The following is a 23,629-nucleotide window of genomic DNA, read 5'->3' as shown; positions in this document are numbered from 1 at the left end:
TGTGTTGGACTTTTTATAACATGCAACATTTCATACTGTACATTTATGAAATCTAAACAATAGCATCCTGCATCTAAGCATAATGTCATAAAAAAAATTCATGAAAAACCCTTCTTTGAATATGAAAATACTTGAAAAAATAATAAGCTAAAAGGTGAGGTTTTTAAGCACTCAATGATGGAAAATTGTCTGAAAATCACCCGAGGGGGAGACACTTCTGAAGAAATAACAGGTACTTGACATAAAGAGAGGTAGGCTGGGACAACTTTTGACACCCACCCAGATCAGAAAGGTCACTAAAATGCACTCCCCTAAAAAAAATATATATATACACTCCCCTATGATGTGCTTGCTGATTTGTCATAGGGGAGTGTTTATTGCAGGAAGGAAGTTAGGGGAAGTACGACTAGACTAACCCATTGGAATGACCTGACTCATTAGTCTAACCATCTGACTCGTCTTGTACAATACGTAAGTATTTTGTCTTATGAGAATATTCTTTGTACTATTATTTTAACTTTGATAATCTTGGATATCTTAGGTTTTTGACTTTGAAAGAATATTAGTGTTGTTGCTATAGTAAAGACAGTTTCATATGTTTTGTTTATATAAATATGATCAGTGTTAGCTTTGTTTGTAATATATCAAAAATATCCACATTTATTGTACATCTTTATTTTTGTATGTGCCCTCAAATGCATAGTTGATATAAATGTACTGTATGTACAGTGGTGGAAAGTAAGTAAGTACATTTACTCAAGTACTGTACTTAAGTACATTTTTGTATTACTTAAGTAGTTCAGTTTAATGCTACTTTATACTTCCACTTTACAATGTGTCAGAGGGGAATATTGTACTGTTTACTCCACTACATTTTCTGACAGCTGGAGTTACTAGTCCACAGATTTAGATTTTATAAAGAAAACATATGATCAGTTTATAAAATATGATACTGTGCTATATAGATTAAACTATCCAACAGGAAAGTGGTAAAAATGTGCTCCACCTCAACCAGCTGTACCATTTAAATGCTGATTATTTATTAAAGAATCTGTAAATATATTTCAATAATTTCATATATAATAATAATAATAATAATAATAATAATAATAAAAAAAAAAATAAAAAAAAAAAAAATAAAAATAAATATGGAAAAAAATCTAATATCATGATATTGTTGACCAAATACGTCAATATCGATATTGCGGCAATATTGTAGGGTTGACAATTGGTGCTTACAAAAAAATATTTACACAATGAGATTTTTGATAAATAATCATCATTAATGTGTATATAATAACTAAGTGGGTAAAGGCAAATAATAGAAAATCTTGAACAGTCTGGTAAATTAAAAAAAGTACATAACTTTACTGTAATCGAGCCATTAAAATCAGGGACAGATAACACTTGTGTCATATCATGATATTACGATATCCAAAATCTAAGACGATATCCAGTCTCATATCACAATATCGATATAATATCGATATATTGCCCAGCTCTAATAATAATATAACTCCCTGAAAGGGATAATTCCGCTCAACAGGTACTTTGACTTTAATACCCTAATTTAAGTAGCCTACATTTTGCTGTTAATACTTATGTAACAGAGTATGTTTACACATTGTTACTGCTACTTTTACTTAAGTACAAGATATGTAGGCTATTAGTATTCTCCCGTATGTGATATTAATATTTTTAGGTAATTATCTGTTCACATACAGGTTTAAGATTTGTTTATTCATAAATTGCCGTATTACAGCTTTCTGCAGGTTGCTGGATGTTTTGATTTCAAATAAATAACATTGATTTGATGATCAGAGAAGCCACATATAAAATATATAATATATAAATCATTACACGTTGCTCAATAAATCCACACACCTCTTTACAAAATATATGGGTTCGACAGGGCCAAAATAAGGTAGTTTTTAGAGCAATTGTGACTTTCTTCTAATTTCGGGGTTTAATTAATTAATTAGCCTATTACATAGCTTCCTTAGTGTGTGCAATAATGTCCCAGTCATCCAGTAGGTGATGTAACAACAAAAGCATTCCTGGCACCTATCGTGCTGATTATTGATTTATGTGTGGTATGTAAACCACCTGAACATCGGGACTTTTTAACCTCATAGCACGCTGTTGGAACTGAGGGATTTACCTGAGGGTTTTTTCTGTTCCATTTTCATTTCACCAATAACCGGAAGGACAAAGAGGCGGGTGGTGTCTATGACTACAAGCTCCGGGACTTTCCGTACCGACTGCGAAACGGTGAGTATGTCATAGGACTGGAAAGGTCTTGCTGTCTTAGGTATTGTCTCGTGTGTTTGCGTCACTTAAACCACATAGTTTTATTTTCCTTTTTAAATGCTGCCGCACAGATTAAGAAACAGGAACGCGGAGTAAAGTCTGTTGTTAGCCTGGCCATAGATATATGGATATAACGTCATGGTTATTAGCAGCCGCTACCGTTAGCAAGCTAATGTCTGTTTTACTTGTCATGATGTCTGTGGGGCGTTATAACATAATTTGGCAACTGTTAGCTAACTGTATGTTTTAATGAATGTTTTACTGTCGAAATCAATTTCAAATTAATCTAAACCCTCCTAAATAGTCAACGACGTAGCTAACGTTAGCTAAAGCAGAAATAAACCACAATATAACGACAGCTAAAACAGGAAATGTCTGGAACCCTGAAAGCCAGTTTTCTTTTTCATAGGAAGGCCATCCACAGATACAGTTAACCCTAAGATTCTTGTGCCACATGTATGTTTAAAATTAAAGTATGATTTATAAAATCATGCCAACAATTATTGTTTTAATAGCTTGGTATTCTATGCAAAACTATATATATATATAAGGATTATAAAGGCTTTAGGCCGCCCTACACGTTATTGTAGGCCCAGTTTAATATGCAACTTCATTTTATACAATATATGTAGTAGGGGGTCCCTGCTCCGTGTCTCTTTTAGTTAAGGGGTCCTTGGCTTAAAAAACGTTGAAGGCTCCTGGTATAAAGAATCTTTGGTTAGGTCAATGAACCTCTCTGGTTAGGTTTAGGCAAAAGGAGTGTGATTGGTTAGGGTTAGTGTAAGCCAATCAGAGGCAGAGTAGGGTGGGACATGCCTTCTCCATCCTGGGAAAAAAATCCCTGTAACTTAATGACAAATTGAGGAAAGTACCTAGCACATCCTGCTGGAAGAAAATACCAGTAATGTAGCAGTAAAACAAATATTAGTTATCTTTCCTATAGTCTCGCTTTGCCAGACCTTCCTCCACCGCTGTGGAGGAGGGTTTAGTGAGTCCACACAGCATTCCGGCGTGGGAAGAAAACATGCTGTGGTTCATTGGTATTTCTTTAAACCAAACACAATCGTCCTGGGCGCCGCACGGAGCCGTTGCAAAACAGCCTCGGGAAGGAACTTGTTTTGGTGGAACATGTACGTTTAAAGGGTGTTTTAGTTGTACAACAGAAAACTCAGATTGGACAGATAGTCTAGCTAGCTGTCTGGATTTACCCTGCAGAGATCGGAGGAGCAGTTGACCATAGTCCTCATAAATCCACCGGAGTTTAAAATTCCACAAACACAAAGAAAGCGGAAGGAAATGGACATTGGCGAAAAGACATGCATCCAGTGGAATTTCCTGCGGCAACGGAGGCTATAGACTATCTTTCCTATGAAAGTCTTAAGTTAAGTGTTTAATTCACGAGTTGGTCATAGCCTTACCACCTTTTACTTACGAAAGGATTAATTTAGCTAAATAATCAATTGGTCGATAAACAGGAAATTGATTGGCAGCTCTGTCAAAGGGGCACCACTGATTTTCTACATAAAAGTCAGTTCACTTGTCATAAAGAGTACTGCATTTCTAGACCTACATGAACACAATTCAATGTTTTTGTGTCTTTGTTTTGTCCCCCTATATTTCTACAGGTCCTGCTATCATTAAACTAAAGAGCAGCGTCCATTATCCTTGCCAAAGAAGGATTTTATTTTTTATATTGGGTTTCTGGTAATCAATTATGGCGGCTTAAACACCTACAAAAGGGATGTCTAAGATGGGGGGAGGGGTTTGAGAGCACATATCCCTTGGTCTGTGTGTGTGCATGCTTGAGACATTTATTTAATTTCTAATGTTGGTACACATAATCACATACCATAAGTTTAAGTTTGAATGGTTAGATATGTCTGTGCTAAATATACAAGATAATAAAGTGTGTACTGATCCTGGGTGATCTGACCTCAGTGTAATATGATTATTGATGTGAGGATGCATTTAAATTACTTTTTTAAATAGCCCCATCCTTTTTTTTTTTACTGCGCATGATGTGTTTTGTTGAATTTACATCCACTGGGAATACAACTGAAGAAGAAACATTGAAGTTTCAGCAGTTCAATGTTCAGAGGTAGTACTCTCTACTAGGTACAAGTAAAATGGATCCAGGTGTAAAGTATAGGCTATACTGTATAGGGAATGGGCATCTCATGCAGTTTGTGTCCAATACTGTGTGACAGTGGGTGCTGGGTGAACTTGTTTCTTCTGCACTAAGTTTCACACTTAGCAAAACCTCACTTTCTTTTTTACTGTCTCTTGACTGTTTCTGTTTTTTGATTTGAGATAACCCCCCACCCCCTCTGCCCCCTGATATATATTACGCTACTAATTTCTGTTGCAGTTTGAGTGAGTGTATCGGTGTGAGAAAGCAAGACCATGGGTTGTCTCAAACCCCTCTCCCTTTGAAGGACATCTCTTTTGCCTTCATATTTCTAAACTTAAATTCAAAAATGGAAACTCTTGTTCAACTCAAAAACAACCCGTTTTTGATGGGGTTGTGTCGCAATGGGCCTCCACCTGACCTACAATATGATAACTCTTCAGGTACCAGTCTCTTTTATTCTCTTTATCAGATATATATTTAAGATTATTTTTGTATCTAACCTTCTGATATGTTCCAATCTCAAGGAAATGTGTCAGTATGATGTCGTTTTCATCCCCAGAGCTCTTCCGCATCTCTACCTTTGCTCGATTCCCAGCTTCGGGAGTCACAGAGCGAAGTCTGGCAAGGGCAGGTTGGTTCTACACCGGTGTGGGCGACCGAGTGCAGTGTTTCAGGTGTAACGTGACGGCAGAGGGTTGGCAGGCCGGAGACTGTCCAACAGAGAAACACAGACAACTCTCTCCTTCCTGCTCCTTCATCCAGAGCCTCCCATCTACAGCCAACCTGCTCTCCTCCTCTCACTCCGCCTTCTCCCCACTCCGCATTGCCCCAGCCATACCAGTAAGATCACTACAAGTTTCTTAAAAATAAGAGATCTATATCTCTTCCGACTACACCTCGGGTAAACATAAAAACCAAAAAAAATCTTGAACCTGCACTTTCATATGGCTCTTTGTAGCTTTGCTTATTTAAAGCTAATGTACTTGCACTTACTACTTGTTGTCTGGAGTTTGAACCTTCAGAGTTGAAATCACTTAATTGTAAGTCGCTTTGGATAAAAGCGTCACCTAAATGACATGTAATGTAATGTACAATGACAAGATATATTGTGTAGAAGAAAGTTAACCCCTATATCTTGGAAAATCATAGCTTAAAAATAGTTAATGACATAGTTTTGTTTTTGAGGACAGAATCTGTAATTGATATATCAGAGAGCAACAAGTATACTCCAAAGTGCTTTTATATAAAATGATTTGACTACTGTAGTTGCCTTTTTAGTAGCGTTTAACTACCTGAGTAGATTCGTAATATTTTGCGGCTTTTACTTCTAGATTTCTGGTCCAGGCCCAGCTGCTCCTAACTCAACAGTAAGCCAAGGGGAAGAGCCAGTTGGCTACCTAAATATGGGATTTACTGCTCCACCCCCCTCCAGCCCACTCAGCTCTCGTGGTGTAGAGGACATGTCACACCAGAGACCAACATGCCACAACCCCAGCATGCGCAGAGAGCAGGACCGCCTGGACTCCTTCCATCCCTGGACGCTCTCCATCATAACTCCTGCTGAGCTTGCCAAGGCGGGCTTCTACTACCTGGGCCAAGGCGACCGAGTGGCCTGCTTCAGCTGTGGAGGACAGGTGTGTATCATCACAGGGAAACGAACCGGGCTGCACTCAGGAAGAATGTTTACATGTGTGAGTACACAGGGTGCAGTGTAATTATCTCTGGGCTGTAACTCAAGGTGATTCAGAGGGTCTTGAGAGACCAAGCTAACCAGCTCTGTGCCCCCTTCTCAGTCACATTCAAAAACACATATTTTAGAGTTCCTATTAATTTAGACTGGGTTGATTATCATCAGAAGTGGGTATCAGACTAAAGTACATCCACCTTACAACCACAGGTAGCACCAATCAGGTGTGGTCATTTCTTGAGGTTACTTTCAATGACTGAAGTTTTTGTTTGTATTTCCAGTTGAGTAACTGGGAGCCAGGTGACAGAGCTGTATCCGAGCACCAGAGGCATTATCCAAACTGTCGCTTTGTGCGGGGGGACAGAGCTGACAACGTGTCGCTGGCCGGAGCTGCCGTATCTGCATCTGGAGGAGTAACTTCTCAACTGTCTTCAGGAGCCCCAACCCTCAGTAATGTGTCCAACCCTGCCATGCAGCAGAGCGATGAGAGGCTGCTCACTTTTGTCAACTGGCCATCTCGTATCCCTGTCAGGCCTGACCAGCTGGCTAAAGCTGGCTTCTACTATGTGGGTACGGACAATATCAAAGAGAAAAGCTTATCAGAGCTTTTCCTTATCAGACAGTGACCTGATGAGGAGAAGCATGTAGCAGCTAGAAGGACGGCGAATGTTGGACTTTATCAGGTGGCCAAAACTCCAAATGAAAGATAATCTGGATCCATGTCTTCAATATCCACTTTGTATAGTGATAATAAGGAGACAGAAAAAAATCTTTTATTTGGCTTTGATTTTGTTAAAAACATAATTTTTTTTCTCTCGCATATATTAATTCAGAAAAAACATTTGTCCCTTCTCTGGGAAAAAGCCCAAATCTTACTAAGTTTAAAATCAGTTGAGGACCAAAACAAAAGCTATGCCCCCAAAAGTCTAATTTATTGTATTTTATTTTATAGCAAATACTTGTAGAGGGCAGAGGATGTATTTATATTTTTCTAAAACAAAAATAATACTCAAATTGAAATCTTAAAGCTGTCATTTAAAAGGTCCTAAAAGTCTTACAAAGAATTGACTCATAAGGTGCAGATGAAAAGTTGAAATGAAATGATTTATTTTCCCTTTTTTCGCAATTAACAGTAAGTTTTAATACCAGTAAGAGGCTGTTTTTTCCTTCTGTTTGGGGGGTGTCCACTGCAGACAGGTATTTTTCAGTATCAGTATGTGTCCAGTTTTTCATTTGAGCAGGAAAGTCCTGATAGAAATCTTTTGAGGAACACCTGGTTATAAACATGACCTCATGTTAATACTTAATATAGCATTCAAATGCGGTCAGTTCACTACCAAAGGTTTCAAGCAAAAGAGGAAGTGAAAGATGAAAAACAGACATGTATTCAGATGACTACTTATCAGTTAACAGTCATCTTTATTTTTCTCTTTTTATGAACCCCCCGCTAAAACATCAAGTCACACTGAAAGCTCTCTGTTTTCCCTAAAGGTCGTAACGATGATGTCAAGTGTTTCTGCTGCGATGGAGGCCTGCGATGCTGGGAGTCCGGAGATGATCCTTGGGTGGAACATGCTAAATGGTTTCCCCGGTAAATGCCGTTGTTCGAAATTTTGTTTTATTGTTGATTTTCTTATTTAGAGTCTAAATGTGTCAGCCAGAGAGCCCTTTTGTACTGTAGTAAAAGTATAAACGTTTGTATTATTGTACCTGTGGTTAATTGCAGGTGTGAATACTTGCTCCAGGAAAAGGGACAAGAGTTTGTTCACCAGATCCAGGCTCGCTTCCCTCGGCTGTTTGAGCAGGTCAGTAGAGCGCAGCATAGAAATATGTTAGTGGTTCAAATACTGTATTTGGCATAGAACAAGTCATTTAGATAAAAGTGCTTATTTTTCTGTTTTCTCACCAAAAGCTTTTAACAAACGGAGACAGCAGCTCCAGAGAGTTTGTGGATCCACCTGGTGAGTTATTTGAAATTCGGTGAAATTATTTGTAGTTTCCCAGTCGAAATGGAGTTTATTGAAATGTTATTATACAATATAAAAGGGTTTAAAGAGTTGCAGATGGATTGGAAACTTTTCTGAATAGGATAACAAGTTAGGAAGTCATATCACCAAGCCTGACATTTAACTTTTGCCATTTCTTAATTTCCATTGTCTTAAGATGTGTGATATGTGCATCTTTGTTTTTTGTGTCTATGAGGACTCTACTGCGAACCAAATCTACCTCTGGTACAAATAAAGTAACTTGAACTTGATTTCTCTTTCTCAGTGGTTCACCTCGGTCCAGGGGAGGAGCGATCCGAGGACGCTGTCATGATGAACACCCCTGTGATTAAGTCGGCTTTAGAGATGGGCTTTGAGCGTAGTCTAGTCAAGCAAACAGTCCAGAGCAAGATCCTGACCAGCGGAGAGAACTACAGGACCGTCCAGGAGCTGGTTTTAGACCTGCTGAGTGCCGAGGACCAGAAAAGGGAGGAGGAGCGAGAGATGCTGGCGGAGGCTATGGCATCAGGTACAGCTGGCGGTGTCTCTGCGATGTATTGTGCATGAAAATGAACAAGCATGAATACCAGTGTTAGCTGTGCTATCAGCTGCTCTCAGGCCAGTGAACATTTGAATACATTTCTTTTGTTTTCATTTTTGTTTCAGATGGTTTCACGTTTGTGAAGAGACACCAGGCAGCGTTGATCCAGCGTCTGAAGAGTGTGGAGCCAGTGCTGGAGCATTTAAGAGAGCAAAATATGTTATGTAAGTTTCTCTTTTCTTTCTGTGTTGTGAGATTTGAATACCTGTTAGCACCTTCCACTATTAGAAATGACAGGTAATTAGTTGCTTTGGGGTGCAGGATTTAGTGTTTCAACAGCTGAGATTGAACTATTTCTGATCATTACTGAAAATTATAAGTGTAGAAAAAAAAGTGCAATGAGGTAACTAAATGATTAATGATTCTTGGTTTATTGAATTAAATAAAGTGATGTCAAGAGTTTTCCCATGAGCCTGTTCAGGTTGCATGTTGTAACAAGCAGTCCGTGTAATTTTCAGTATAGTCAGTCATTTCAATGAAATGAATGACTATACTGAAAATTCAAAAAAAAGTTCAGTGGTTAATAATAATTTAATATATACTCACCTAAAGGAATATTAGGAACACCTGTAAGATTTCTCATTAATGCAATTATCTAATCAACCAAACACATGGCATCAATGCATTTATGGGTGTGGTCCAGGTCTAGACAATCTCCTAAACTCCAAACTGAATGTCAGAATGGGAAAGAAAGGTGATCTAAGCATTTGGCTCGTCTGAGTATTTCACAATCTGCTCAGTTACTGGGATTTTCACACACAACCATTTCTAGGGTTTACAAAGAATGGTCTGGAAAAAGGAAAAACATCCAGTATGCGGCAGTTCTCTGGGCGAAAATGCCTTGTTGATGCTAGAGGTCAGAGGAGAATGGGCCGACTGATTCCAGCTGATAGAAGATCAACTTTGACTCAAATAACCACTCGTTACAACCGAGGTATCATGCAGCAATTTGTGAAGCCACAACACGCACAACCTTGAGGCGGATGGGCTACACCAGCAGAAGACCCCACCGGGTACCACTCATCTCCACTAAAAATAGGAAAATGAGGCTACAATTTGCACGAGGTTTCTTGAACGTGACAATGAGTTTACTGTACTAAAATGGCCCCCACAGCCACCAGATCTCAACCCAATAGAACATCTTTGGGATGTGGTGGAACGGGAGCTTCGTGCCCTGGATGTGCATCCCACAAATCTCCATCAACTGCAAGATGCTATCCTATCAACATGGGCCAACATTTCTAAAGAATGTTTCCAGCACTTTGTTGAATCAATGCCACGGAGAATTAAGGCAGATCTGAAGGCGAAAGGGGGTCAAACACGGTATTAGTATGGTGTTCCTAATAATCCTTTAGGGGAGTGTAGATGCTCATCAAAATTAATAATCATGACTGACAATCTATTACTCAGCTGTAGCATCTAGACGTCAGAAACCTCTGGATTGTAAGTAACTCTTCCCTGTTAACCTGCAGCTACCGAGGAGTATAGCGGTCTTAAGGCTCAGACGTCGCCTCAGCAGCAAACCGCCAGGCTGATAGAGCTCGTCCTCAACAAGGGAAACGCTGCAGCCGAGGTCTTCCGCAACTGGATCCAGAAAAACGACGTACACTTGCTCAGAGATCTCATGGGTACGTCTGTCCCGCCACACCACACATTTTCTGATTGCACTTAAAACATGTTTGATATATTTGGCTACTAAAGGTTCAGTGTGTATTCAGATAACTTGTACAGAAACCATCAACCTGGACAAAACTTGAAACCAATAATACTGTTCGAACTGGAGCTTAGTGGTTTACTTAAGTCCAGACGGCATCCACAGCACAAAGCATGTTGTTCCGTCCTGAAAAGCCCTAAAGATTTAGCATAAGACAGTTCTTATTTAGAGTATATTGTTTATTAACCTAAGCCTGAGCTAACTACATGTTGTCTTTCACATTTTCAGCCCAATCAAACGAAGCTGCATCACCAAGCCAAGATCTTTCAGGTATAAAGACACACCTGAGCCGTAGGCAGGATTTACTATCACGCCAATTGAATGTTTTTTGCTTAATTGTTTTAACTGTGAAGCACTTTTGTAACTTCTATTTTAGTCATCAATCGAAACTTAATTTCAACCCCATGATGTGAAATTCCTAAATGTTACATGAAACAATTTCTTTGTCGGGTTTGCAATGCAGTATTTTCTGCATGAACTGCCGGTATAGCCATTAATAGTTTGGAGCGATTTTAATTTAGAGATTACCAGTAATGTAACCTGTCTGAATACTGTGGGTCATTTGTCACAATCTAAAGATTGACAAATAAGACGAGCAAAAATGTAGACCAACATGTTGGAAGACGGAAAATAAATGGCAATCTCTTTTTCTTTGCAGACCTCCCCATGGAGGAGCAGCTGCGGCGCCTGCAGGAGGAGCGTACCTGCAAGGTTTGTATGGATAAAGAAGTCAACATCGTCTTCATCCCATGTGGACACCTGGTGGTGTGCAAAGAATGTGCACCATCACTGCGAAAGTGCCCAATCTGCAGAGGCCTAGTTAAAGGCACGGTCCGAACCTTCCTCTCATAACCAGGAGTGGCATTTGTGTAGAATTTAAGCAATATGACAAATTTATATTTATTGGAAAGTGCAGGAGGTTTGTTGTGCATCTTTTTTTGCCCCCTATGTGATTTCTGTCTGAATTTAATCCCAAAATACATTCAAGATGTCACCAGGTTTCTACATAATCTAAACAAACCTAATCTGATAGAGATGACAGAATACATTCAGTTGCAATGTTCTGTACAAGACTGTTTAATATCTTGATTTAATCTTAACGCTTCTGCTGGCATCTATTACTAAGGCTGGGTGATATTTTTGAAACCAGTATCATACTGTATCTGTATCATGTTATCTGTTAATACCACAATATGGAAAAAGTACAACAAATATAATCAATGTTCAATCCAATGAACTTTGTTCCATTGTTACTCATTACATTCATCTCAACTCTCCAAATGTAAAACAAAATTGAATTTTAATGACATGAGATTGTATTCTAACTGCAGCCCTGCAGTAAATATCAGCTTGATGGTTTAAATTTTTTTTTTTTATATTCAGATGCATCAATGACAGTCATTATGCCTTTAGTGTGTTGGATAATGGCAACAACTACATTAAATCATGATTACAGAAGAAGCTACATAAACTACAAAGGACTTTGTGACCTGAGGTGTTGATTCATGTTCCGTAAAACTAATCACTACAGTTAGGAAGTCTCAACTTAAGCAAGTTAAAATAATTGGTCACAAGTAGTCCCTGCGATGGAAAAAATAACCAAATTACATCAACTAAAGATTAAACTCACATTAACTTTACTGCAAGACTTCGGTTTAAGTTTAAAAATTCTTATCACACTTTAACTACTTACAAAGTATAAGGCATATTCTTTCTGTACCACCCAATTTTTTTAACTGAACTGACTTCAGTGCATTACAGTGTACCCTCTCCAATGTAACTACAGCTATTTTTTTCCCATTTTAAATAAAACCTGGATATATTCTGTGCTATGTTGAAGTGTACTAGTCCCTTTTTTCAGACTGGTCAGTATATAAGTCCTGCATTAACCCCTGAGCTTTCACACCAGAAATTGGCAACATTGATAGCTGTCAGTTTAGCAGTTTACACTTATTTATTCAGTGAATGTAGGGAACAATAATAAACCTGGAACCATGTGCTCTATATCTTCCACTCCAAGCATGCCTTTTCACCAAATCCAATATAACGGTTACCTTTTAGCAGTTTGTAGTATACATAACATTAGTAAGGTTTACCCTTAAAACCACTACTAGGGCTTAAGTAACAGCAGCAGTAAAAATAAAACAGTAAACACAAGATGCTAACACTATAGAATAGTATAAGTTTGATTAAATGTCAAACTCACTAGCTTCTGGTCACCAGAGCATCACAACTTGATTGTCAACCTTTCAGTGCAGGACAGAAAAAAATAAACCTTAATTGGTCAATCACACATTAAAAAAACCAAACAAACTACGCATAATTCACGTTTTTTATATATATATCTATCTATCTATCTATCTATCTATCTATCTATCATTCTGAAAAATGTAAACTCAATGACCGTGGTGGTAAAAGCATGTAAAACCTCATTTACTGTATGTGCCCATGTGTAAAGACAACTCACAAACACCAAGGACACTGAATCAGTTGTAGTTTATACAAATATTTATTCTTCCACAAGTCTCTTCTGCCACAGTTTAGATGATGCCAATCTGTAGAGAAGAACAGGACATGAATTACACTGTTCACCAACAGAGTGAATACATCTGTACCTGCACTATCTGGCATCAGTGGTTCCTTTGAATGCATCATGGACATTCAGATATAATAAAAGTTTACATCACTTGCACAGCATTGACAACTTCTGAAAGTAAATACAACCATTATGTTGAACTAGCTTTCAAAAGCCCATTTCACCCTGTTAAATGATTGAAGACTCACCTTGTTAGCAACATCCAACGCATCGTAATCTGGTGCGAGACGAACGTACGCCTTCTTCTCACCGTCAGGCCTGAACAACGAAAAGGAAGGTGGAAAGTAAAATCTATGCTATGAATTTTATATTTACAATGGGAGAATCAAGTTGTTTGAGGACCTATGTTGACCACATTTTGGACCAATATTCTAACCGCAAATTATGTTTATTATGTCATATGTTTGGAATCACCCACTAAAACTGACTCCAACAACATAAACTTTAAACAAATATAATTACAGAGTCAATATACCACTGATCAATGTTCTGGCTTGAATTATGAACAGTATATTTAAAAAGGAGTGCACAAAGTCATTTACCCAGTATTCCACCCAGACAACATACATTTAGCTCAGCGTGGGTTAAGATTTCTACCTGATGAGTGTGTTGACTTTGGCGACGTCGATGTCGTACAGCTTCTTGACAGCGTGTTTAATCTGGTGTTTGTTCGCCTTGACGTCCACAATAAACACAAGTGTGTTGTTGTCCTCAATCTTCTTCATGGCGGACTCTGTTGTCAAGGGGAACTTGATGATGGCATAGTGATCCAACCTTCAGAAAAGATTTAAATTAGGCCAAAAGAAACAAAACACCAGAGCATCACACTTTTCTGGTCAAAGTCTATGAAACAGACCTGTTAATATCTACAAGTATTTCACAAAACCTACAAAAATGCATCTGATTGTTCTAATGTAAAACTAAATATTCAAAGTCCGGTGCATCAGTAGTTTATAAAGCTGGAATCATGCTTCTTCATACTTTGATCGCTTTTACCATCATATGCACCAGGTTTAATCCCTGCATTTTTCAGCAGCATGCAGTCACTGTAACTCACTTGTTCCTGCGAGGAGCACTCTTGCGGGGATACTTGGGCTGCCTGCGCAGACGAAGTGTTTTAGGGCGACGGAAGGTAGGAGAAGTCCTGATTTTCTTCTTCCTCTGGCTGTGTACACCCTTGAGCACAGCCTTTTTGGCCTTCAGAGCCTTTGACTTGGCCTCAGTCTTGGCAGGGACAGCTTAAATAGAGAAATACCATTTGTTAGACTTTTGGTCAGCTGTTCATGCAGTTTGTCATTTGGTTATATGCCAAAAGACACTTGGATTTGTTGAAAACAGCATCATCAATTCTCAAGTATTTGCTGTGTTGTACTCCACTAAAATGAGTCCTTAGACTAGGTTCATAGCTGACTAGAGTTTGCTATTCCCTTTAAGACGTGTCACTGAGTAAAGCTACATTTACACCGACAAGCTGAGACATTAAAACAATCTTTACTTCTTTATGAAGCTAACGTACAGTTGACATGTCTAACGTTCAGTGGTGTAACCTAATCGGACCACTAAAGCACATTTTCCTGAACAAATACGTATTTAAAAATTAAATACTGGCAACAAATTCATACACACATCTATTTCCATATGTAACGTTAGCTATATAGTGGCCGTTGCCTCGGATATGTTGTGTGATTGTAGCATGAAGATACAAGTGATCAACGTTTGCTAATGAATACATGAACTTGAAATACCGCACCTCTTAATCTTAGCTACGTTACAGAACTACGGTTATCTCCATCTAACGAAAATTGCCAAGATGTTAGACATTGGTTTGTTTCCTTGCAATACAACTGCAACTTGGCTGTTAACTATCACGTGTAACGTTAGCTAATGAAAAAGCACCGCTGAGGTGCAGCAAGTGCTAACGTCACTAAAATAGCCTACCTACCAACTTATTATATAACAAGCGCTACTAAGACATTGCCTAGCTAAAACGCGCTCACAATAAACTGCAGCCGAGGAAGGAATCACGACAGAGTAATAGCTGTAACGATAGATAGACACACGGTTGTGGTGAGCAAACGCTAACATGCTTATATTAGCTTAGCATCACGTTCTGGCATTCATGCAGGAGAGACGATCTGCGTTATCTACATATTTAGAGAGTTGACAGCAATATCCTGAGATTACTTAAACCACTGTCAGTTTATCCTTAAATTTCGGGCTCATCTAATTAACCTTAAAGGCGATATAATCGTGAATTATACGAATTATTCATTCAAAATGATTACATTGACAAACCTTCCTTCTTCACCTTCGGTGCCATGTTGAGAAAGGAAGACTGAACAGGGTTTCCTGCAGTATAATGCATGGGCGAGATCTCACAGCCGATGTATCGCGAGAGCTAAGAAAGTTCCTCTGTCTCATACATCCATACAGCCCTAATTTTAGTGTCTAATATACATCCATGCTCTCTCTGGAATCCACTCTTACTGCAGATGAGGCCTTATTTTTACTGTCTATGAATAAGGCCCAATAAACTCTTTGTTAAACTCTCTGAATATCAATCAAATTTGGAGTGATAATCTTTTGTTTTTGGTGGCGGGGCTACATTTTTTTGTACAGGAATAATAATATAACAGCATGTGATGATGTTAAAACAAGAAGGCTGTGAAAGCTTACATTTGTTATTCTTTGTTAGATATGGCACTGTATATGAACACCATGTATTGTTTTTTGTTTGTTTGTTTGTTTGTTTGTTAATGAAAAATAGTCAATCTGAAGCAAACCTGGCTACCAGATAGCTTTCTTCACTTCAGATTGCCACACCAGGTTTTTATTCTTCTATGAGTGAACCATCATAAGCTTTAAAATGGATTAATAGCATTCCATGCTAGTGGTTGAAAGATGAGTTGTTCTCAGTTAGTTTACATTTTTTTACTTTCCCCACCCCAAAGTAAAGCATAGCAAGGTACCATTTTGAAATACAAAATCATTTAGCTAATTATATTACTTTATCCATATGACAGATATACTGCACGTATGAAAAATCTGTAAATTGTAAAATCATCCAACTAACTTCCATTAAGCAAACATATAAAGTAAAACTGATCCTTTCAATAGTCTGAATATTACTCTAATCAGGTCAGTGGAGGGTACAATTGTGATGATTAAAGAATCTTAAGGGAACTTGTTTCCCCGTATCTCTCACATGTGCCTTCCATTTGTTTTCTTTTTCTTTTCTTTTTTTTATGGCATATTATACAATGACTTTATGACATACAATACTATGACATTTTTTTACTTAAAAAAACTTAATGACTTACTACTATACTACAGAAAACCTTAAAACTTGAAACTGAATGCCCTATCTTGTTCAGTGTACATGAGTCTAGCTTGTCTCATTGTCTCATTAAAGCCTTCTTTTCTCTTGAAGATTGTTTGTTAAAATGTTCAGTCAACGTCACAAGTTGCAGGTGAGCAAATGAACAAATGTATACACATATGAATATATATTTATAAACAGTTTATTTCATACTCTGATAATACAAAGAAAGTGTGAAAATAAGCAGTAAATCAGACAGAAACATTCAAATTAAAATCCACGTCCATCTTCATATCAGTCTACTTGTACCACTCTCATCTATTGCTCTTGTGGCTTATTTTTCTTCCCCTTTTTCCTGGTGGACAGAGTTGGAAAAGAAAAGAAAATTGTGTCATGTCATATCTCTGAAGCACACTGTCAGATAAAAAGTCACCTGTTATAGCATAAAACAGATCTAGTTACATTATGTTAGCCACATTGATTTGGTTCTGGTTGAGAGCCTTTTAATTGCATAATCATACATCAATACATGACAGTTTTTGGAAATTAAATATACAGAAAAGTCCCTCCCCCCCACACACACACCTTACTTACTTTTTTAACTTGGCCCCAGAGGAATTCGATCCCGTCTTCTCAGACGCCTTTTTGTGTTTTTCTCTGCCCCCTTCTTTCTGTGTTTTATTTCTTCTCTTCAGCTCCTGTCCTTTTGTCGTCTTTTCTCCTTTCTGCATCTGCACTGCGGTTTGAGATCCATTTTCTTCTTTCTGCTTACCGCCTGCTGCCTCCTTCTCTCCTTTCTGTCCTTTATTTGGAGCTTTGCCTTTTTTCTTCATTAAGAAGCGAGGGGTTGTGCAGATGGTGCTTCTCGTGGGAGGTTTCTTCTCAAGTCTCCGCTTCACTTTGCTAAACAGACAAATACAGATGGACTTTTACAACCATTTTACCTAAACTTATTGATTTAGCAAGAAAGAAAAGAGCAAAAATGTCTTTGAACGTGTTGGTTATCGTGAAACTTCAATATCGTCATCCATCTGCTTTACCTGTGTATCTTCTTGAAGCCAATCATGTAGTCGGGTACGGGACAGCCAGCTTGTTTTATCACGTTGGCGATGCTGTTAGAAAGACATGTAAAGATAAATATCATAAGAGTAAATTGTAGAACACTTAAAATTTTGGGAGCTTGCAATACTAAGCGCCCAGGCCCCCTCACTTTTCACCTTTGTATGCTGCTTTTGTCCTGAACCTATACATCTGATAATCTGTCTGCCCTACCAAATTTTTTTAAAGATTATTTCTTGGGCTTTTCCGCCTTTAATTTTTGACAGGACAGCTAGGCGAGAAAGGGGGAAGACATGCAGGAAATCGTCACAGGTCGGATTCGAACCCTAGACCTCTGCGTCGAGGTATAAACCTCTTAGAATATGTGCGCCTGCTCTACCCACTGAGCATGAACATGGCCACTGCCCTACCAAATTTGATGTGTCATGAGCACAGCCAGACATTTATACAAACTAATTTTCCAGAGTCACAAACACAAAAACAGCTGTTCATGTTTATTAATATATACTGCATATAAGGAAAATCAGTTTGCACTTTTTGTATCCACATACCTGCGCAGCAGTGGCTTGTCATTTTCTGTGAAGAAGGTGATGGCCTTCCCCTGATGTCCAGCTCTACCAGTCCGACCTGAGGAGCAGCAAACAGAATGATACATGAGGGGGGGGGGGAATGAGCAGACAGGGAGAGAAAGAGGAGAAATACCTGATAGGAAACAACACATCAGTTGCAGTAAGGCTGCAACTGATAATGTATGTTACTGATTAAGCTTTTTTGTTATTATTCGATTAATCATTTCGCTTGTAAAATATACCATAGTGACATATGCCCAACACAAGCTGCCAGATTCCGCCAAACTTTTTCAAAACCTAAAAAATTCACAAGGATATCAAATGAACAAAACAAGCACATCTTCAAGTTTGTGGAGCTGTTACTACGTAATAAATAATAATTCACCGTTATCAAAATAATGACTTATTTATTCATTCAATTTTATTTGTCAAATCATAACAGAAGTTATTTGGGACACTTCAGAGTAGGTCTGGACCACACTATAATTTACAGAGACACAATTCCACCCAAGGGCAAGCAGTTGAGAGGAAAAACTACCTTTTAACAGGCAGAAACCTCAGACAGAAGCTGACTCTTGGTGGACGGCCATCTGAGACACAGAATCACATTCAAGTCCACTAACTAATCAGATAATGGTTTTAGCCCAATAAATACACAATTATCTTATCATAAAATGATTGATTATATATATATATAAAAAAAAAAAAAACTAACCAATTCGGTGGATGTACTCCACAGAGCTGGTGGGGAAGTCATAGTTCAGCACGAGGTTGACTCCTTTAAAGTCGATTCCTCTGGCGAGCAGAGCCGTGCAGATCAACACCCAAATTTTACCAGACCGGAAACTGTTCACTACGTTGTCCCTCTGAAACAGAACGGAGGAGGGTGAATACAAGGTTGCACTTCAGGGACACAGAGAGGACCCATAACACAGTGTATTAAGTGCGTACCTGCTGCTGCGTGCGGTCTGCGTGGATCACGTCTACATTGATGCCTTCGTACACCAACTCGTGGAAAAGCTCCCGTGCTCGGTCTATAGACTGCACAAACACCAGCATGGGAGGCAGGAAACCCTGAAAATGGCGAGGACATCCACGTGTACAGAAATAGAGCCCGTATTAATACATTAATCAAACAAACTCAATTATTTACAAGCTTGAAAAGTAACCTCTCTGGAGTGTCCTTACTTTTTTGATGATATCCCTCATGGCCACCAGTTTGCCGTTCTCCGTCCCAACAAACAGCAGATCCTGTTCCACAGAGTCAACTGCCGTATTTCTGAGATGATGATAAATTCATTTTTCCAATGTGAGAAAAAGATTTTAGAAATCCATCAAAGTTTGGAGTTCTACAAGTAGATAATTACCTGTGTCCAATGTTGACAGACACCAGGTTGTCTAGGTTCAGACGGCACCACTGCTCTACATCTGGCGTGCAGGTGGCGCTGAAGAAAGCCCTGCGCACCTTCGAACCAGAACAGGCCAGAAAGACTGCGGCGAGCTGCTCCCTGAAGCCCGTCTTACCGCCCTCAAACAGCTTATCAGACTCATCGACAACCAGCCACTCCACACTGAACACCAACAAAAAAACAACAATTTTTTTCACAGTGGAGACAGAGACAGGAAACAAGAGGAGAGAGCGAGAGAGGGGTATGTCATGCAACAAAAGGTCCCCCGCCGGAATCAAACAATGGATGTTGTGATTATATGGTATGCGTCTCAACCTGTGGAGCACCTAGACCCTGTACCACAAAGCCAGATTAAAGCGATGCTTACTCCATCACTGCAGCAACTGAGATAACTTTGTGATAATTGGGAATAAAAAATATATCCTTTGTTGTCTTGTGGGAAAAAGAATCCACACAATCAATTAAGAGAGACAGACTCAATTAAACATGGTACAGGCTTCAGGACCCTACCATTAAAGGGTAACCTGTGGAGTTTTTGACCTGTAATCGCTATCAAATGGAACTATTTATTTTTGTCGTTGGTCTAACCGTTTTATTTCACTAGTGCAGGCGCATATGGGTAACGATACACAATGCTGCCAACGAATGCAAACTAGTAAACATGCACGTAAACACTGTAGGTTTGCAAATGTTTTATGGGGAAGCAAAATGTATTCAACACATTTTTTAGACCTCAAGGATTCACACAACTGAGTTAGGGTAAGTAACAGTGAATGGAAACGTAACTTTGTCAGTGTGCAAGAAACCTTTACGGGGCACCTTTAAGAAAAAACAATATTCAGAGAGCAGCAAATTCAGTGTTACCTGCTGAGGTCGAGAGCTGGAGGATCCTGCTTGAGAAGGAAGACAAGTCTGTTTGGAGTACTGACGAGTATATCTGCACAGAAATGTAGGAGGTAAACCGTGAGGTAAAGGCAATTCAGATTTCAGATATAAATTTTTCTATGAAGACATTTTCTTCATTTTCCATGTCTTACCGTATTTTTTGTTTGACTGCGGGCCATATTTCTTGGCTGCCAGAGAGGCTTTGTCCATGATGTGAACTCTAAATCCTACTCCCTCCGACAGGCGGAGCAGCTCTCTGTAGGTCTAAACACAACACAACAAAACGGACTGAAGATGCATGCAAATGTGTGTATGATTATTTAACCAAAAAAACAACATAAGCAGTAGCTGGATCTCCCACTTTATTCAATAGGGATTAAAACCTGGAAGCTAATGTCTTCACATCTCCTTCCTTGATATGAATAAATATGCCGATATCACGATATAACAATCTGGACAGAACAGCCTGATAATGGAAAGTGAAACTGGAATCTTCTAATAAAAGCTGTGTGTGTGCGTGTGTGTGTGTTGTGTACCTGGTTGGCCAGTTCTCTGGTCGGGGAGATGACCACAGCTCTGAAGCCCCGGTTGGCCGGCTGCTGCAGGTGGGCGAGCAGCGGGAGACAGAAAGCCAAAGTCTTCCCTGATCCTGTGGGAGCGCAGGCCAGGAGCTCCCGACCCTGACAGAGAAACCAGACACAATCCTCACATTGTAATTGTAATTTATTTATTTAAAGAGGGACAGTGCACAAAAAACATTAATAGATGTCTTGTGCCAGGTTGTAGCAAATTGCTAGTTTCCGCCCGTAGTCCCTGGTCAGGTAGATGGCGCAATACAGACTAAGTATTTACAGTATACAATACAGACACATAAAGTCATAAAAATGTACAGACATTATTGTCCCCCTATCCCACCCCCATCTAGAGCTAAAACATAACCACAGTTTGTGCGCTATTTACAAACAACTGAATGTGCGTGTGTGTGCGCGTGTACTCACATGCATCATGAGCGGTATCGCCTGCATCTGTACTGGCGTCGGGGAGCTCAGCCCTGCGTCTTTGAGGTTCTGAAGGACACGTGGGTTGAGACGATACTCGGACTGGAGCTCCTCAAATGTGCACACAGGGTTGGGTACATCGCAGCCGTGCACATTTATACGGTGTTGAGAGCGAATACGATTCACCTAAAAACAAATAGAGAGAAAAGGATTTCACGCAGGATAGAGGGAAGAGTAAGAGTACACATTTCATTTGTCAGAATCAAAAAACAATATCTTTATAATTTTCCTGTGCTGTGACTTGTGCACGCATGAGGACCTTTTCCTGATGAAGATGCTTCAGCCTCTTCAGCGAGGATTTCTCCTTCGCGTCACTCGGCAGGTTTTGAATCTTTCTGTCCAATGCGGAGGTCCAGGTGATGCCGCTTCCCTCCTCGTCTTTCAGCGCTCCACCACCAGCTTCAGTCAGACAGAGGACAGCAAACAGAAGTGAGTCTCGAACCCTGGACAGCTACATAACGTTCGTTTTAAATGTCATCACATACCACTGTTGATTTTAAACAGTGGCCACAACGGACTAATACAGAGATGGTACAACTACCTCTCTATAAACAGTATGGCAAAATCTCTTGAGAGTTGACACATGTATATCATCTGTCATTACACATCATCATCATCAGACCCCAAACCTGGAATTGCTATATTAAGAATAGTCGTTATTCATAAACAGACACAAATTCACTAGTCATTTTTTATGTTTAGCAGCCAACTGTCTCTCCAACACTTACTTTGAGGTTTAATATGGCACATCACACTAGGGCTGAAACTAGTTATAATTATTTATTATTGATATATCAACCAATTATTTTCGAGATTACTCAATTAAATTGTTAAGTACAAAATATATATTTTAAAGTAAAAAATACCCATCACAAATCTTCACATTTTAGAAGCTTACTAAACGACATAATTTTTTTAACAGTACAATTCAGATACGTTTCTGTATTAACTGTTTTACCAGGGCCACTTTCTGTCTCACTACATCACACAATACAGACATTACACATTGACATAAATTTCATTTTTGAACTTTTTATGTATATGTATCACCCAGGATATGCATGTAAAAAAACATCTGGAAATAACCACAGTCAGCTGCTAATCAATTGTTAATGCCTAAATTGGTCAACAGCAAACCGCCACATTTTTTTACCTTCCACCTCCACCTTGTTGCTTTTCTTCTTTTTCTTTTTCGTCCTCACGTCTTTCTCCCTTTGCTTCCTTTTGCCTCCTGCACCAGAATCTCCACTTTCACATCCCACCTCATATTCCTCTCCATCACCATCATCCTTCTCCTCCTCCAGTCCTATTGAACTGCTCTGGGATCCATTGGTTGGTCCTCTTCCAAAGTAATCGATCGCAGAGAGAGCATCTAAAGACGCTTCCCCTCCGTGAGACTTGGCGACCTGTAAAATAAGACACGGGTACATTCACTATCAGTGTATAATACACTTGTGTGACATATTGTCCAACCACTCACCAAATAATGCGACGTTAAAGCACCCAACAAAAAAATATATATCCAAAAAACAAGCATTGCAGCACATTTTCTGGTACAAATCAGGCTTAGCCAAAATATATCAAACCGTGGCTCGTTCTGTTATCAATCACAAATTTTCGTCCGGTATATCACCAGCTACACGTGCCCTTTACCTTAAACCGAGCGGCGTCTTGACCAAACTTCTTCAGGTCAAATTTTGCTCCAGCTCCGAGTTTCCGAAACAACTCGAAAGCGTCCATTCCTCCAGCAGCGTGGTGGCCTGTCGGTCCGGTCGGTCCGCATCATCCAGGCATCACTAGTCAACATCCGGATCATCCACCAGCAGCTCTGAAGATTGGTGCCCCCTGCTGGTTGCGTTCAACACCACCAATGTTATTAAGTTATTTTAACAGTCTATGGTCAATACCAGTCATTTCCTGTAATTTACCGAATAAACGGTGTAGCTTGTGCAACTGATGAAATCATTATAAATCACACAGAATCAGAGCACCAACCACTCACTCAAGTGCAAATAAAACTGAAATTATACATTATAGATTATTACATCTTCATACCTGCTTTATGATGTGCCAACTAAGAGCACATCACTGCAATTATTTATTAAGTTAAAACTAGCCTTTGTGTGAATACAGTTATAGACTTCATCTGTCTCTTTCACTTTCCATCGAAGCAACCACGACTTAAATATATTTCTATTCATATGAGACCTTAGATAAGATAATTGTATCATTTTGTGAAATATGTTATAGGGGAGGAATTGGCAACTTTTCAGGTTAGATAGTGACCGGTTTATGTACAAGATCTT

General features: G+C 39.1%; 3 protein-coding genes and 1 non-coding gene across 5 annotated transcripts; 1 reads left to right on the top strand and 3 right to left on the bottom strand.

Moving 5' to 3' along the window:
* Nucleotides 1-446: 446 nt before the first annotated feature.
* birc2 (baculoviral IAP repeat containing 2) lies at nucleotides 447-12,260 on the top strand. Its single transcript, XM_039777319.1, has 14 exons — nucleotides 447-471; nucleotides 2,208-2,271; nucleotides 3,936-4,881; nucleotides 5,001-5,281; nucleotides 5,773-6,075; nucleotides 6,410-6,698; nucleotides 7,620-7,719; nucleotides 7,855-7,933; nucleotides 8,041-8,089; nucleotides 8,400-8,642; nucleotides 8,780-8,878; nucleotides 10,187-10,342; nucleotides 10,657-10,698; nucleotides 11,087-12,260. The coding sequence occupies exons 3-14, from the start codon at nucleotides 4,788-4,790 to the stop codon at nucleotides 11,278-11,280; spliced, it is 1,929 nt and encodes a 642-aa protein (XP_039633253.1). The 5' UTR covers nucleotides 447-471; nucleotides 2,208-2,271; nucleotides 3,936-4,787; the 3' UTR covers nucleotides 11,281-12,260.
* Nucleotides 12,261-12,918: 658 nt separating this feature from the next.
* rpl23a (ribosomal protein L23a) lies at nucleotides 12,919-15,449 on the bottom strand. The gene is made up of 5 exons (XM_039777320.1): nucleotides 15,320-15,449; nucleotides 14,082-14,262; nucleotides 13,622-13,798; nucleotides 13,213-13,282; nucleotides 12,919-12,983 (listed from the first exon to the last, which is right to left on the bottom strand). The coding sequence occupies exons 1-5, from the start codon at nucleotides 15,387-15,389 to the stop codon at nucleotides 12,969-12,971; spliced, it is 513 nt and encodes a 170-aa protein (XP_039633254.1). The 5' UTR covers nucleotides 15,390-15,449; the 3' UTR covers nucleotides 12,919-12,968.
* LOC120544780 lies at nucleotides 13,962-14,033 on the bottom strand. The gene has a single exon (XR_005636580.1). It is a non-coding gene; the product is annotated as a small nucleolar RNA Z17 (small nucleolar RNA).
* Nucleotides 15,450-16,529: 1,080 nt separating the features above from the next.
* On the bottom strand, nucleotides 16,530-23,145 carry ddx52 (DEAD (Asp-Glu-Ala-Asp) box polypeptide 52). 2 transcript variants are annotated; one of them, XM_039778581.1, is made up of 15 exons: nucleotides 22,977-23,145; nucleotides 22,477-22,729; nucleotides 21,583-21,722; nucleotides 21,264-21,449; nucleotides 20,802-20,945; nucleotides 20,418-20,529; nucleotides 20,245-20,317; nucleotides 19,339-19,542; nucleotides 19,160-19,250; nucleotides 18,923-19,045; nucleotides 18,687-18,837; nucleotides 17,954-18,029; nucleotides 17,384-17,455; nucleotides 16,929-17,246; nucleotides 16,530-16,698 (listed from the first exon to the last, which is right to left on the bottom strand). In XM_039778581.1, exons 1-14 carry the CDS (start codon nucleotides 23,061-23,063, stop codon nucleotides 16,934-16,936), a joined length of 2,025 nt encoding a protein of 674 aa, XP_039634515.1. In that variant the 5' UTR covers nucleotides 23,064-23,145; the 3' UTR covers nucleotides 16,530-16,698; nucleotides 16,929-16,933. The 2 variants fall into 2 exon arrangements, with proteins under 2 accessions (XP_039634515.1, XP_039634514.1); XM_039778580.1 differs by having other exon boundaries at nucleotides 16,938-17,246; nucleotides 22,977-23,144.
* Nucleotides 23,146-23,629: the final 484 nt, after the last annotated feature.

Source organism: Perca fluviatilis, chromosome 16 (genome assembly GCF_010015445.1).
Source record: "Perca fluviatilis chromosome 16, GENO_Pfluv_1.0, whole genome shotgun sequence".
NCBI classification, from domain to species: Eukaryota; Metazoa; Chordata; class Actinopteri; order Perciformes; family Percidae; genus Perca; species Perca fluviatilis.
Note: the sequence above shows the minus strand (reverse complement) of the source record. Positions and strands in the feature narration are given on the sequence as shown.